This window comes from Chionomys nivalis, chromosome X (genome assembly GCF_950005125.1).
Source record: "Chionomys nivalis chromosome X, mChiNiv1.1, whole genome shotgun sequence".
NCBI lineage: Eukaryota > Metazoa > Chordata > Mammalia > Rodentia > Cricetidae > Chionomys > Chionomys nivalis.
This window is the reverse complement of record NC_080112.1, coordinates 27320708-27336072: the sequence shown is the minus strand read 5'-3', so window position 1 is coordinate 27336072 and position 15365 is coordinate 27320708. Positions and strand designations below refer to the sequence as shown.

Here is a 15365-nt window from a genome sequence, read left to right as displayed (position 1 = left end):
TCTATTTCTTGTCTGTTGCCTGTTCCTGCTTCCAAACTTTTCATTCTTGCTTTTAAACTTTTGATCACATCAAACACTTAGAAAAGCTTGTGATCCAAGTGAAGCTGTCCTCTGACCTCATTCCTGCCTCAAGCCATCTTTCCTGGCCCACAACATTCATAATTGATGTCCAGCTAAGCAATGGGTAGTCACGATTAGTGAAGGTCAGTCACATGTTGTTCTAATGTACTACTTGGACACGTACCCTGACAGTATGTCTCTGGAGACCCCTACTGTATGATGTCAGTATGCTCATCTATACATTAAAGTTTGTGACTCAGTTAGACCTCCTGGGAGAAATTCCATACATGGACAATAGGATGCTTATGTCATTGGGGCCATTAAGCAGGAGCATAGTTTCTAGAATCTTGCCAATCCTACAGGGCTCAAGACAGACCTTTTTGTGCACAATTGTTAGCAATAATGTAACATTCACTAATAAGAGATATTGTCTCTTATTCATAGCAGGATATTTTATTTCCACGTTCTAATAACCCCCATCATATCTTCTTCTTTAAACAACAAGATTAGTTTTTTCAATTCTAATTTCTCAAAGATGAAGTTTGATCATTAAAAACATTTTGTCTTGCTATATATAAAGATCATAAAATCCCTAGGGGAAACTTTATGGAATTGAGTTTAAAAATAAATCATATGAAAAAAGCAACTAACTATACACACATGAAATGTGTACACATTATACTATATATACTGTAGTAGTCTATATAGTCTATACTATATGCATACGTGCATACATAAAAAAATTTAAAAATCACTTCAGAATTAGCATAATTGGGGGTTGGGCACTCTTTGTCCTTAACTTATTACTACAGTCTTGTACAATGCCTGACTCAGTTCCTGGCATATAATCAGTTCTTAGCTTTCTACAACAGTTGAAGTCTTGTACAACAAATTCAAAATGTAAAATATCAGGTCACCATGGGACCTCTTTTCTCTAAAAGTTCTGACATAGGTGTTTCTTTTGAGTCCCATTGATGATGCCTGTTATTTTCATGATGAAATAGTCTCAGAGAGATTAGTAATCACTCCTACTTGAAAGATTATCTGAATTTACATTTGCTATCTAAGGATCTTAAGATCTTAAGGGATCTAAATTCAAAAGTGACACCTCTGAGTGGTGGGATTTCTAATACTTTCTCAAGACTTCTCAGTTCACTTGCCTTATAAGTGTGTCCCACCTATGTGTAAAGCTTTTCTCAGTGGTGACAATGATTATTCCATATGGCTATTATCATCAAATATCACCACTCCTAGGGGCCACAGGAAATAGGTGAGTTTTCTATACATTGAAAACTAAGCAGAAGTTGTCAGTTGATTGTGTTATACCAACTGACATTGCTCTCAAATAGCTAAGAAGATAGATGCTATAGTCGCCATGTGTTGTCCAATCTTGGTCAAGTTCCTTAGCCTTTTGTCACCGTAGTTTCCTTTCCTGCAAAATGGAGAATTTTACGTGCCTAATAGAAATTCTATGAGTATTAAATTAAATCATAGATAATAAATCATACCTGATACATGCAAGATTTATATAAGGTAGACAATAAAACTTTGCTTTTACTAACAAAGTATTAGGAGAGTCAAGGATTCACAGAGAATTTACCATTTGCTCAGAAAGGTCTTCACTGACCCAGATGGAAAAAGCAAAGAACATTCTAGTACCTATTGCAGACTTAAATTGCCAAATGGCCAACTAAACTGTACTCTGAAAGAATTTTTCTCATAAAGTATTGTGTTTTCTGCCCAGCAAGGAAGACATGAAGGCTTAGCCCCCAAACCCCGTTCTATCCTTCAGCAACAAGCAAACAAAGGAACAAAACCATGAATCTGCCCTTAGCTGAGATCCAATTGCTCCTGTGAAGCAGACTCCAGACTCAACAGCTGTTATTTAGGTACACAAGCATAATCCTGGGTATTTCTGCTTTCTTCCTTAAGTGTTATTCTAAAAGGCCTCCCTCCAGGCTCGAATTTTCCAGAAGGGGACCACAAGATTGAATACACAGTCCATGACAGAGCTGAGAACAAGGGCACCTGCAAGTTCCGAGTGAAAGTAAGAGGTGAGACCGTTGCTTCCTGTGACTGTCAAAGGAAGGGGCCAGGTCCCCAAGCCAGACTGTTCTGAATGCCCCTGTAGCACAGCTACTGCCAGCTTTGCCTTAGGTTTTGGTGATGCTGATGGAAGTATTTCATCTTACCGCCAATGCCAGGATGGGTGGGTTATGTAGGATACAGGACTAGCTTCACAGGAGCACACCGCTGTCTGTCCAAGAAGACTACCACTTAGTAATGTTTCTGTCTCTGAGCTGATACCTCCAGTACCTGTGATAAATAACCAGAGTGCTTAGGAGTCCCCTCTTTTTGTCTGTGTGAGTAAATCATTTTTGAAAACTTTATGTTTCAAGATTTGGACAGGTAGTATCATTTACTGTTCAGGGCTCATGCTCCTCGTGTGTAACACGAGGTGGCTAATGCCACTATCTATCTCAAGAATATTTACCATTGGTATGGGCGTTGACCATTATGGGGCATTAGGTAATAGTCTTCCTTGCCTCTCACTCATTTCACTAGTTGCATAACGTCATGACAAATCTCACTTTCTCTGGTTCCTTTATCGAAGGAGGGCTCAGGACTAAGGCAATTCTGGGTTTGTGTCCCCTACAGTCAGACGCTGTGGCAAACTCAATGCCCCAGACAATGGTTACATGAAGTGTTCCAGTGATGGTGACAACTACGGAGCTACCTGTGAATTCTCCTGTATTGGTGGCTATGAACTTCAGGGTAGTCCTGCCCGGGTATGCCAATCCAATCTGGCTTGGTCTGGCACGGAGCCCAGCTGTGCAGGTATGCGTGCAGTTCTTGTTCCAGCTAGTATGAGAATCTGATGTCCCCTGATTCCAGAGCAGGAAAAAGCAGCTTCATTTCCTGCACGTTCTAAAGTTCAGTGTCAGCTCTGCTCATCTGAGCAGGTGAAAAGCCCATGCTGCAGCTCGTCTCACCTGCCTCCTTATCTTGCTTTTTGTCTGTTCTCTGGTTCCCCGCTTCACATCTTCCAAGAAATAACCCGGAGGCTAGAACTCAGGGCCAGCCCTTAGTGACATTAAGCCAATAGACTGTTTACTTACTTTACAACTGGAGGGTCGAGTTTTCAATGCTAGCTGTGTTTAGACAGTATAATTCCTGCGTTACATCATTGGCTTGAATGCCATATATATTATCTTGGGCATTTGAAATCCTTCCTCCTGCCGTGCGGTGGTGGCGCACGCCTTTAATCCCAGCACTCGGGAGGCAGAGGCAGGCGGATCTCTGTGAGTTCGAGACCAGCCTGGTCTACAAGAGCTAGTTCCGGGACAGGCTCCAAAACCACAGAGAAACCCTGTCTCGAAAAACCAAAAAAAAAAAAAAAGAAATCCTTCCTCCTGTGTAAAATGAGGAAAATCATACCTCTAATGCGATCATCTACTGAATGCTGTAATAGAACAGCTCCTGGTACATGGTAAGCCTTCAAAATGTACCAGTGTTTTTTTGTTTGTTTGTTTTTCCCCCAGAGACAAGGTTTCTCTGTGTAACAGCTCGAGCTGTCCTGGAACTAGCTCTGTAAACCAAACTGGCCTCAGAGTCACTGAGGTCCGCCTGCCTCTGCCTCTCGAGTGCTGGGATTAAAGGCATGCACACTGATGAACAGCGATTGGGCTGAGAGTGTGAAATCAATCCCGGGTACCTCGTCCTTTTCCCCTCCTTTAACTCCATCATTCATAGCAGGTGGATGAAGCTCTTCTATTTAATATATTAAGACAGAAAAGTCTCAGACTCCTCAGATAAGTACATAATGCCCATTTTTGTGACATTGAGGCCTGGAGTATATTATCAAATAATCTCATAAATCTATCTAGCTGCTAGCAGTATATGGGCATGAAGCACTTGAAATAAGTCCAAATTCAGGTATGTGGTCAGTGTAAAATACACACTGATTTAAAAGTCTTAGCACAATAAAGAATATAAAGCACCCCTACTTTTTTGTATTGATGGCATGTTGAAATATTTGAATATATTGAGTTGACATATAAAGCTCTTGTCATATATTTATTTGTACATTTCTAATGAAGCTATTAGAAAAATTTAAATTGTACACTTATGTAAACTCTATTTATATTGACCCAAACTGTCCTAGACTGTGAGCCCTAAAGGCAATGTTAGAGATAATAACTGCCTCTCATTCAGAGCAATAGCCCAGATGTTGACCCATAACTATCACTCAATGTAGTTGACTGGATGAAAATTGCAATGAACAATGATTTTAAAGCTAACCTTGTTTGAAATATTAGCACCAAGTTCATAAAACCTACCTAGTGTGTTCTTATTTTTCTTTTGTAATTTCCTTTTCAGAGCCAGACTGTTTGCTGCTATGTGTACTGAGCCAATCATTTAGGGCTGTTTTTCATTGATCAGTTTCCATGGAAGAATTATAATTAAACTTGGCTCATGTTCTCCGTGGCCATATCAAAAGAACGATGAATTTATGTTAGACTAAGCCACTGAGTTTAATTTGATGTGTTACAGCAACAAGAGAAACCTAGGGCGCCTCGTCTGTTACTGGTGTTTCAGGAACTCACTTCTGAAATCAACTGCTTAAATTTGAATTCTCATCTCAGGGTCTACTTAGGGTTTTGTATGTGCCTGGCTAAGCTTAGCCAGAATTTACAGGGTGAACTTATGTGACCATTTCTGATTACAGCGATGAATGTCAATGTCGGTGTCAGAACAGCAGCGGCACTCCTGGATCAGTTTTACGAGAAAAGGAGACTTCTCATTGTGTCCACACCTACAGCTCGAAATCTCCTCTACAGACTGCAGTTGGGGATGCTGCAGGTGAGGCCTTGGCAAACCTAAGATGGGAGGGAGACCTCTAACAGGAAGAAGACGGGCAGTTCGCTAAAAGCAAAGGCCAGACTCAATGCCTAATCCATTTAGAGCGAGTTTAAGGGACCAGCACTTTAAAGACAGTCATTCATTTCTGGTGCTGGTGTATAACCTTATTAACATTGACTCCCCAGAGTTAACCCAATCATTCTCCAACCATCGAGGTTTGTCTGTCTTTGCTAATAAGCTTAATTGACATGCTGTCCAGGCCCAGCCCAAGAACAATTGGCTTTGCTGATCCTGTCCAGCACATTCATAGACGGGAGGTGATCGATCAGTTATCTTCCCGATAGACTGGCTAAGGAGATAAAAAGCATCCGAGAGCCTCTAGGTGCCATATCCCTCCCTGGGAATGTCCCCTACTCTAATGAAAGTGAATTTTGCTGTTACTCAATGAGACACTCAACATGTTGGGGGAGGGTAGAAACTGCAAGGATCTTACTAGAAGTTGCCTGTTTTTGTCTTGAAGTTGGTCAATTCCACCGAATGCTAAGGAAGCAGGATCTGCTGCACTTTCTTTCTAGGATCTCTCGTTCATTAATTCCTGTTAGAACGATCTTGGTTTAATGGAAGGCAGCAGTTTACTACCCACGTCAGCGTAAATACAATGACTAGTGAATATTTCTTCCACTATTTTTTTTTACCATCTGAACAGGTCACCCACGAACTGTGAAGAGCCACATGAAATGTTTGGGTTACCTTGATAAGAACCAAATTCACTAAATCTGTATCATAAATCCCTCTCACCCTACCTGCTATTGTATACCTACCTCTGTCTTAATTAGGGTTACTATGGCTATGTTGAAACACCATGACAAAAAGCAACTTAGAAAGGAATGGTTTATTTGGCTTACAGTTTCACATTCATAGTCCATCACTGAGGGAAGTCAGGCAGGAACTCAAGCAGGACAGGAGCCTGGAGGTAGGAGCTGATGCAAAAGTCAGGGAGGGGTGCTGCTTACTAACTTCCTCCCCATGACTTGCTCAGCCTACTTTCTTATACAGCCTAGACCACCAGCCCAAGAAGGGCACCACTCACAATAAGCTGGGCCCTCCCCCATCAGTCACGAATTAAGAAAACTACAGGCTTGCATACAGTTCACTCTTATGAAAGAATTTCCATAATTGAGGTTTCCTACTCTCAGATGACTTTAGCTTTTTGTCGAGTTGACATAAAACTAGCCAGCACAACCTCCTTGCTCCTCATAAAATGCAAATGTATATACTTACCTGGTTTTATGGTCCTTGGCATAGCAACATGGCATGACCACACATGCCTTGAGCCCTTATCTCTGAAAAAAATGAATAAACCCATAAACTCGCCTTCTATATCGGTAAACCTTGGCTCATGACCAAATTTGGCCTATTGCTAGCCCTCAACCTTAGCCCATTTGCGTTTCCCCAGCCCCCAGGTAAACTCCTGATTAGCTAGTTGGCTATGGCATTTTGGATCTAGATATTCTTATATTTTTCTTCTTACCAACACTTTCACATTTACCTTCCAGGATGTGGTTGACTTAGTAATAATTGTATTGCTTCATATAGTATTGTTGAAAAAGTTCTGGATTTAAAAATTACTTTTCCCATTCAATCAGATTCATCTTATTTATCTTCTGTTAAGTTTTTATGATTTTGATTGTCACTGCTGCTCCTTGTGAGACCTCCTAACATGTAGTTGACCGAGCCACATCCTCTACAAGTTTCTCCTTGTTTCCTTGGGGTTTGGGTATGGGGAACATAGGGCAGGAGTGTGTGGAGGACGGGTAATTAGTAAAGAAAGGGAAACTCTGAAAAATCTTAATTCCTTATAAGAATGAGATTAGAAACTTCAGGGTGGGGATAGGGGTAGTGTCTTGGATGAGTTTTAGGAAATTTGAATCATGCAAAGTCTCACCATGTCTAGAAGTACCTTAGAGTAACCATTGTGTTTAGGATTCCAAAATCCCATTGCCTGGCTGTTTTGCATAATTCCACTAGGAAGATACTTAGATTTTCTAGGCATCAGATTAGACTTAGTTTTTCAACTGTTTTCAGAACAATTTGGAATGGGCAAAGAAGCACCCACAAGACCATTGCTGGGGTGCCAGTCTGCAGTTCCTTAGTTATACTCACACCTGCTCTGTTGCTTCTACCCCCAGCAAGCACAGTGTGGCCTGGATCTTCGACATGTCACAGTGGTGGAGCTGGTAGGAGTGTTCCCGACCCTCATCGGCAGGATCAGAGCAAAGATTATGCCTCCAGCTCTAGCTCTGCAGCTCAGGTAAGGAGCTGTTCTCTCCTTAAATTTCATTCCCTGTGAATACACTTGGATCTCACCATGGATGCTCTTGTACCCGGTCAGGTTCTCTGATTTTTTTTTTCTATTTAGTATTTAATTCAGGCAACCTTCAGTGTTTAATTACTTTTATTCTGGGAGTATTATAATCATGCTAATTGACGTGTTTCTGCATGTTCAACTGAATTATACAGTGGAAAATTGCTGTGTTTTCTTTCCCTTCCAACCAAGCATATTCTCCCCCTCCCCCCCCGTTAAAAGGAGAGGATGATTTGAAAACAAAATGACATAAGCAGCAGTTCTTGCCCATATTAGGATAGATACTAATTAGCCCTTTTAGGCTTGATCTCCCCCCACCCCCCATCTTTCCCGAGCACTTGTCCATATCTCTGTTTCAACAATTGTATCTCCTTTTTGTCATGCTTATAAAGCTAGATCCCTAATAGTTAGACCTTGAGTAATGTATTAAAGCCATATTTAGCAGCTAAAAGACAATTTCAGAATAACCTACATTTTTTCTTGTATCTCTTGGCCACCTTGAGATGGGTAATGAGGATAAACTAACACTTCTTTTTATTTATTTTTATTTATTCATTTATTTATTTATTTATTTTTGGTTCTTTGAGACAGGGTTTCTCCGTAGTTTTGGTTCTTGTCCTAGAACTAGCTCTTATAGACCAGGCTGGCCTCGAACTCACAGAGATCCACCTGCCTCTGTCTCCCTAGTGCTGGGATTAAAGGCGCCTGGCTAAACTAACACTTCTTAAAATTTTCCTTTCTTGTCTAGCTTTTATCTTTGGTATACTGCAGGGGACAGAGCCAGTCTCTGTTCTCAAGGTCCCAGAAGTCTCCTTGTCTTTTGGAGTCTCAGATTGCTTTACCATCTTTTACATTAACTTTTGAAGCACACATATCCTTTCAGTTTTCTGAAAATGAGGAAGAAAGAATATAAAAGTAAATAACAGTATTAGTAAGGTTCTTGTTGTTACATCAAAATACCAGAGGCAAGCAACTCCTACAGTTGTTTCTTTTGTTCATAATTCTAGTGGCTACAATCAGAGATGGGGGAACTCTATTGCTTTGAGTCTCTAGTGAAGGTCACCTCTCATGAAGGGAACACATGGTCATGTAAGTTACTTATATCAATGGCCAGGAGATAAAAAGACAAAGAGACCAGGGTTTCATAATCCTTTTTGAGGAGAGACCTCCAAATGCCCTAAAATCCTCATGGGCCAGGCTGTGTTAAAAAAAATACAGTTTCTGTGTAATTATTTCAGGCCATAAGCTAGCCATGCGGGCGGCCAGGTTCTGGGACGCAGCCCCGCTGCTCCCACTTCAACAGACTGGCGCCCAACCTCTGTTGTAATATGGAGCGGCGGGGCTGTGTCCCCGGCATCCGGCTGTCCACATGGCTTTACCCAAAATAATTAAAAGGAAACTGTATTTTTTAAATCATTGTCTGGCCCATTAGTTTTAGCCTCTTATTGGCTAGCTCTTATATATTGATCTAACCCATTTTTAATATTTTATGTAACACCACGAGCTGGCTTACCAGAAAAGATCTTAACCTGTGTCTGTCTGGAATGGGAGAATCATGGCGACTGCCTGACTCGGCTTCTTTCTCCCAGCATCCTGTCTGTTTACTCCACCTACCTAAGGGCTGGCCTATAAATGGGCCAAGGCAGTTTCTTTATTAAATGAAAGTAACTCCTCCATCAACAGAATTGCACTTGACCTTCAAAAGAGGTTGTGAAATATGGTGGTTTATTATTTTCTGAAGACAATGAAATGGCATTTGGTGAATTCTACCAAAGGTGTTCAAATAAGAGTTGCACCACAGAGATGCTCTGGTTAGCTTTATGTCACTTTAACACAATCTACCATCATTTGGCAAGAGGAAAGCTGGAGACAGGAAGTGAAGCAGAGGCTGTAGGAGAACACTGATTATTGACTTGCTCTCCATGGCTTGCTCAGCTTGCACTTTTATACCATGCAGGACCACCTGTCCAGAGGTGATACCACCCCAATGGTCTGGGCCCTCCCACATAAATCAAGAAAATAGATAGATGGCAGACACAGGTACACATAAGTGATAAATATACAACAACAATAAAATTTTGATGTAATTTTAAACTGTTTAAAAGATGAAGGACAGAGCTGACAGGAACCAATGCCCCACTGGCTTATCTACAGGCCAATATAGTGGATACATTTTCTCAGTTGAGGTTACCTCTTTCCAGATGATTCTAGCTTAGGTCTATATAGAAAAAACAACAAAAACCCCACCTTTCTATCATACCGTTTATCAATTACTTAAACAAAACTTGTTGCAGGGGGCCAAAGAGATGGTTCAATGGATAAAGTGCTTGCCTCATAAACGTGAAGACAAGATCAGAGCCTCAAAACATAAGTAAAATCTAAGATGGCATGATGGGCCTGTTTGTAACTCTAGCCATAGAAGACAGAGACAGGGATCTCTGGAGCAAGCTGGCTATCTAGATTCACCTTGTCAGTGAGCTCTGAGTTCAATTGAGAGCTCCCAGTTGGAGGAATAAGATGGAGAGCCATTGAGTCAGTCTCCTGATGCCAACCTTGGGCTACCACGGCCACATCCACACATCTGTACATGTACCTGCACATATATGGTATATAGTATACACACATGCAAGCACAAACACAGACACATATATATCACAAACATGTTCATACATAAAAATAAAATTTGTTGCAGTTTTTAAAATTACTTTCTTAGGATAATAGGTGGTAGACACAGATACACACATACATGATAAATGCATACACAACAATAATAAATTCTTGGTGTAATTTAAACTGTTAAATGAAGAACAGAGTAGACAGGAACCAAAAAGGACATCACCTTAATAATCATATTATTTTCAGACTTGAAAAATAGTTATTTCAAGTATTTTCACCCTGGAAGGTGAGCCAGGAAGAGTTCCTTCCAATCTGATAATAGTTATCTTGTAGTTCAGAAATGCTGCCAACCTCACCCTCAAACCAAGCTCACAATCCATGAGGTACTTTACCACCCACCTCTGAGATGTCTGTGGTCTCTCAGCTCCACTGGGACCCACTTGTGTTGCTCTTGCTGATGTGACCACTTCTCCTTTCCCACGGCGGTTGTCCCCCCTCCCTTTTTTGTTAATATTCTATGTTAATCAAGGTACAAGAGTCACATGAAGAATGTGTGTAATAGCCACGGGGATGTTACCATTTGGGCCTCAGAACTGTTCTAAAACCACATGGAGCAGTGTTTCTTCCAGCTATCTTTTCTCGAGGCTCCAGCCGTGGCATCACTTGGCGCTTTTCTCCTTCCATCCCTGCTTAGTTTCTCACTGCTCTGGTTTCCCGGAAACGTCTTGTGCTTGAACTTACCTCAGCTACTTCGACTGTGGAGTGCCTGGTGCAGTTAGTGTAGTCATCTTCCTTTGGATTTCTAGTCAATAGATATGGATTAGCAAGTCAGCTTTCCACGGGGAAAAATACTAATTATTTCCTTATTTCATGAAACTGCTTTTTGAGAAGTGCAGTTTATATTTTATGCAATAATATCTTTATTAATTTTTCAAGTTAGCATAAAAATGAATGGGTTTCATTAAGGCATTTTCATGCATGTATATTATTATGTTTTCTTTTAATTCATCCCCTATCTCTGACTGGTCTACCCATCTCACTACTTTTTTTTTATAGAATTAAAAAAATTTGGAACCATTCATAAGGGGAGAAATTCACTTTAAATTTATATGGCAGAGTATGTTCTGCCTATTTCATTTCATCTGGAACAAAAGCAGGAGAGGAGACTGGGTGGCCTTGTTATTTTACTGGGCTCAGCTGGCTGCTTCCTTTTCTCTTGACTTTCTCATTTCAACTTGCTGGTATTGATATAAAACATCTACATAGATGAAATCCATATGTTGGAAAACTACCACACGTTTGAAACCATGCCAGAATACTTTTAAAACTTATTTGTGGTACTAATTATAGTCAAATAAGGAGGAATGTCTGGGTGTAGCCCAGACAGTTCTAATTTAATTACTGAAATAGTCATCACTATCATTTTTTGAATGTCACTTTAATCAATTGTACCTTCTTCAACCTTGGCCCTTTGGACACTTGAGGCTGGATTTGCCTGTTTAGAAAGCTGGCCTGTATTGTAGTTTAAATATAGCAGTATGCCTTACACTTATCAATTAGATGCCAGTAGTAACTAACTCCCTTCTTAGGACAACCAAAAGTGTGTTTAGACATGGGCAAATGTCCCCTGAGTGGTCAAATACTCTTGCTGGATAATAATCACCGTTATAGCGCTGACATTACTGTTCCCCAAATCTAGCCTTGTTCTACATGCTGTGTAGCAACTTTGGTTTATAGGACCATAGCTAGCCTGAGATCTTTCAGACCCCAATAATCTAAAGCAGAATTTCTCAACTTGTCTTCTGAATACCAATTATCTGGAGATATTACTAATAACACAGATTCTAATTTGTTAGGTATAAGGGCAGACATGAGCAAGTTCTTTCATGTGATGTTATGGGTCCCAGGTCCATACTTTGAGTGGCAGGGCCTAAAAATGATTCATTCCTTCATGGCATCAAGGCATCAAGCATTTCTCTGAAAAATATTACCAGAGGGATCTGGTTGCTCCCTAGAAGTCGTGGAGGTCAGGGTTTAACATAGCCAAGTCTTCTTTTTATTTATTCCAGGCTGTTGCTTCGAATCCCACTCTACTCCTTCAGCATGGTGCTAGTGGATAAGCATGGAACGGACAAAGAACGCTATGTCTCCCTAGTGACACCCATGGCTCTCTTCAGCCTCATTGACACTTTCCCCTTGAGAAAAGAAGAGATGATCCTACAAGCTGAGATGGGCCAGACTTGCAATACCTGATGTGATATTACATTCTTGGTGGTTCCTCATCTCTTTTTATGTAGTGCCGTGCCTTACATAGTGAGTGCCCTTTACCTGGGAAGGCCTTAAAAATATCCGTGATGTACAGATTTTCATTTGTAATTTTTAAAGTCTATTTTATTATGTGCTTTCTTTGCCCTTAAAAATTGGCACAATGTTTTTTTAACCTTGAAATGTTTCAAAGTATATGAATATATTTACTCTTTCTAACTCTCCCTTTAGTCTGTTATTAGAAACTACAATCACACACATGCTCTCAGCGTATTATTCATTGTCAAGCATACTTTTCTTTCCTTTTATTGTTTATATAAGACTTTTGTTAATAAAATAATTTGAAGCAAACTTACTAAAATTCATTTTTTTTAAAAAAAAAATCAAGGCCGGGCGGTGGTGGCGCACGCCTTTAATCCCAGCACTTGGGAGGCAGAGGCAGGTGAATCTCTGTGAGTTCGAGACCAGCCTGGTCTACAAGAGCTAGTTCCAGGACAGGCTCCAAAACCACAGAGAAACTCTGTCTCGAAAAACCAAAAAAAAAAAAAAAAAAAAATCAAGCACCAAGTGTACGTGCTTCATGTGCTAAGTAGTTTGAAGTTTTAAACTGCCATTCTTTGTTTATTTTAAAAAAGGGAAACTGTAGTCCTGGCAAGGTGCCAAGTGAAGTGGAAAAGAGCTAAGACCCCAAGTGACAGAATAGAAAATTAATATAATAATCCAAAAACTAAAGAACAAACCTTTGACGTCTTGCAGCTAATGGTGTGAGAGCTTAAAGCTAGAGAAAGTGTTGACTCCCCTAATTGCAGTTCCCCACGTAACAATGTATTTCCCTTGTATGAGGAACTCTCAGTAATCCAGAGCTGATTTAAAACATACAGGAAGATACACATAGGTTATAGGCAACCATAATGAGATTCTATATAAACAGTTCAATACCCACAGATTGGGTTATGCTTGAATGTCCTGGAACCATTATTCACTTCTAGAGTCTGTATGTGAAGGTGAAACATTGTGGATCTCAGTGATTGTTGATGGGTGGAGCTTCAAACAAATGAATCTATCAGTCATACAGACACTGGAGTCAGGTTGAAGTTTAGGAGTGGAAAAGTACTGTCTCAGAATCCTGAGAACTGTCTTCAAAAGCTCCTTATTTCCTTCTACTCTCAGTAAGAGATCTTATCAGAAATACTTGAAGTATGTCCTCCTTAGTGGACATACTAACAATGGTAGAAAAATATCACAGAACATCACTACAAGACAAGGAACTACAGAAAATTAATGACTGCTGAGAGAAGGAGAATTAGCTTCTCTCAGGGATGATTCCTCTAATGGGTTACCGAAATCAAAGTGTCAGCCAGAAACTATATAACACCAGCTACGCTAAAGGGACTCAGTAGGTTGTATTTATGTATTTATGCATACATCTGTACCAATAATAACAAAAAGAGGTTATCAGTTTGAGAAGGAGTTAGGGGAAGAAACATGGAGGGTGTTGGAGGGAGGGATATGGGAGGATTAGAGAGAGGATAAGAATGGGAGAAATGATGTATTTATATTTTTTATGTGATTTGAAAATGTGTCATCTCTTTTATTGCTGTTGTTATTCTTTTATTTATTTATTTTTAAAAGAAAACTATCTTTTCTCATTTTACATACCAATCCCAGTTCCCACTTCCTCCCCTCCTCCCATTCCCTCCATTTACCCCTCCACCCCACCCCCTATCCACTCCTCAGAGAGGGTAAGATACACTGCTTTGGAGACGGTCCAAGGCCCACCCTACTGTATCTAGGCTGAGCAAGGTATACATCCAAAAAGAATAGATTCAAAAAAGCCAGTACAAGCAGTAGGGTTAAATCCTGGTGCCATATTTTTAATTAGAAAAAAGACAAAGTCCTAGAAATGAAGGCACTGGAAGCAGGAGTGTAAATGCACTTGACCTCATTTTTCCTTGGTACCTACTACATCTGTTGATTCAATTAACCTTGTATTGAAAATATTCAGACAAGGTCATATGATGCCTATATTGTACAGACTTTTTCCCTCACTGTTTCCAAACCAATAAAGTGTGAAAAAATATTTCTAAACATTTCCCTTATATGGGCTACTATAAGGAATTCAGAGATGTTTAAAGTATACAGGGTATGTTCATAGATTAAAGGTAAGTACTATGCCATTTTATATGAGAAGTTGAGCAACTTTTGGGGTCCTCCGTTTGTGAAGTAGGGTTGAACTCTCAACTGCAACACACCCACAGAAGTTTCCACTCACTGGTTGCATAACAGATCCCTTTGTGGGGAGGTCAGCTTTACTTATTAGGCCTGTATTTGTATTTGTTAGTGGTTAAGCCTGAAAAATCACACCTTGAAATTTAATGAAGAGCTAGATTTTACTCCTAGGCAAACATTTCCAAACATTTCTGGTACCAGTTTGACCCATAATCTATTCTTAAACAAAATAGTGAAATGATAGAAAGTTCAAGTTTTAACATATAGTGGCTTAAAGTAAAAAGTATAAACGGGGAAGGAATGTCAATTGGTGATGAACTTCACAAAGTATCCTATGCCATGGGACAGCGTGAGAGGGACTTATCTGATTTATTCAAACTAGTCTTTCTGGTTACTTGGAAATATTATAGCACTTTGACTCTGACCCCCAAATATGCGGATGATTTGAATACAAATGAATGCATGTGTGACCTGTGACATTTGAAAATTAAACACTCTATAGGATGACATGGGAAACACTTCAAAATGTTATCAGTTGCTATCTCTAAGAACACAGGTTTCTCCCTGGAAATTTCACAGAATATTTTACATGTACATTGGGAAATCCTAGAAAGAAACAGCTGGATCTAGGGAGATAGCTCAGAACAATTGGTGAAGTACTTGCTGTGTAAAACGAGGACCTGAGTTCTATTTCCAGCACCCATGTAAAAAGTCAGGCAAGGAGGCTTCCACTTCTCAACCTTTTCTGTGGTCACTGGTAACTACACTTTGTCATTTGACACTTGTCCATGGTCACTGTTAACCATGCTTTGCTGTCTGACAATTTTCCATGGTCAAGATTAACTGATTTGCTGTTTGTCACTTGTCCATGGTTGTTCGTGGTTACTGTTAACTGTGCTTTCCTGTCTCACACTTATCTGTGGTTGTTCGTGGTCACTTTTAACTTTTTGTTGCCATTTGACTTTTC

The 15365-nt window shown here is 40.1% G+C and overlaps 1 protein-coding gene across 2 annotated transcripts in view; it reads left to right on the top strand.

The window, feature by feature from the left end:
* Srpx (sushi repeat containing protein X-linked) overlaps window positions 1–12514 on the top strand; it is an 86521-nt gene extending 74007 nt beyond the window's left edge. For both annotated transcript variants that reach the window (XM_057759947.1, XM_057759948.1), the window contains 5 exons: window positions 1993–2114; window positions 2719–2898; window positions 4790–4923; window positions 7113–7234; window positions 11974–12514. In XM_057759947.1, coding sequence (XP_057615930.1) covers window positions 1993–2114; window positions 2719–2898; window positions 4790–4923; window positions 7113–7234; window positions 11974–12157 — 742 coding nt within the window. In that variant the 3' untranslated portion in view covers window positions 12158–12514. The remainder of the gene's footprint in view (window positions 1–1992; window positions 2115–2718; window positions 2899–4789; window positions 4924–7112; window positions 7235–11973) is intronic.
* The last annotated feature ends 2851 nt before the right edge of the window (window positions 12515–15365 follow it).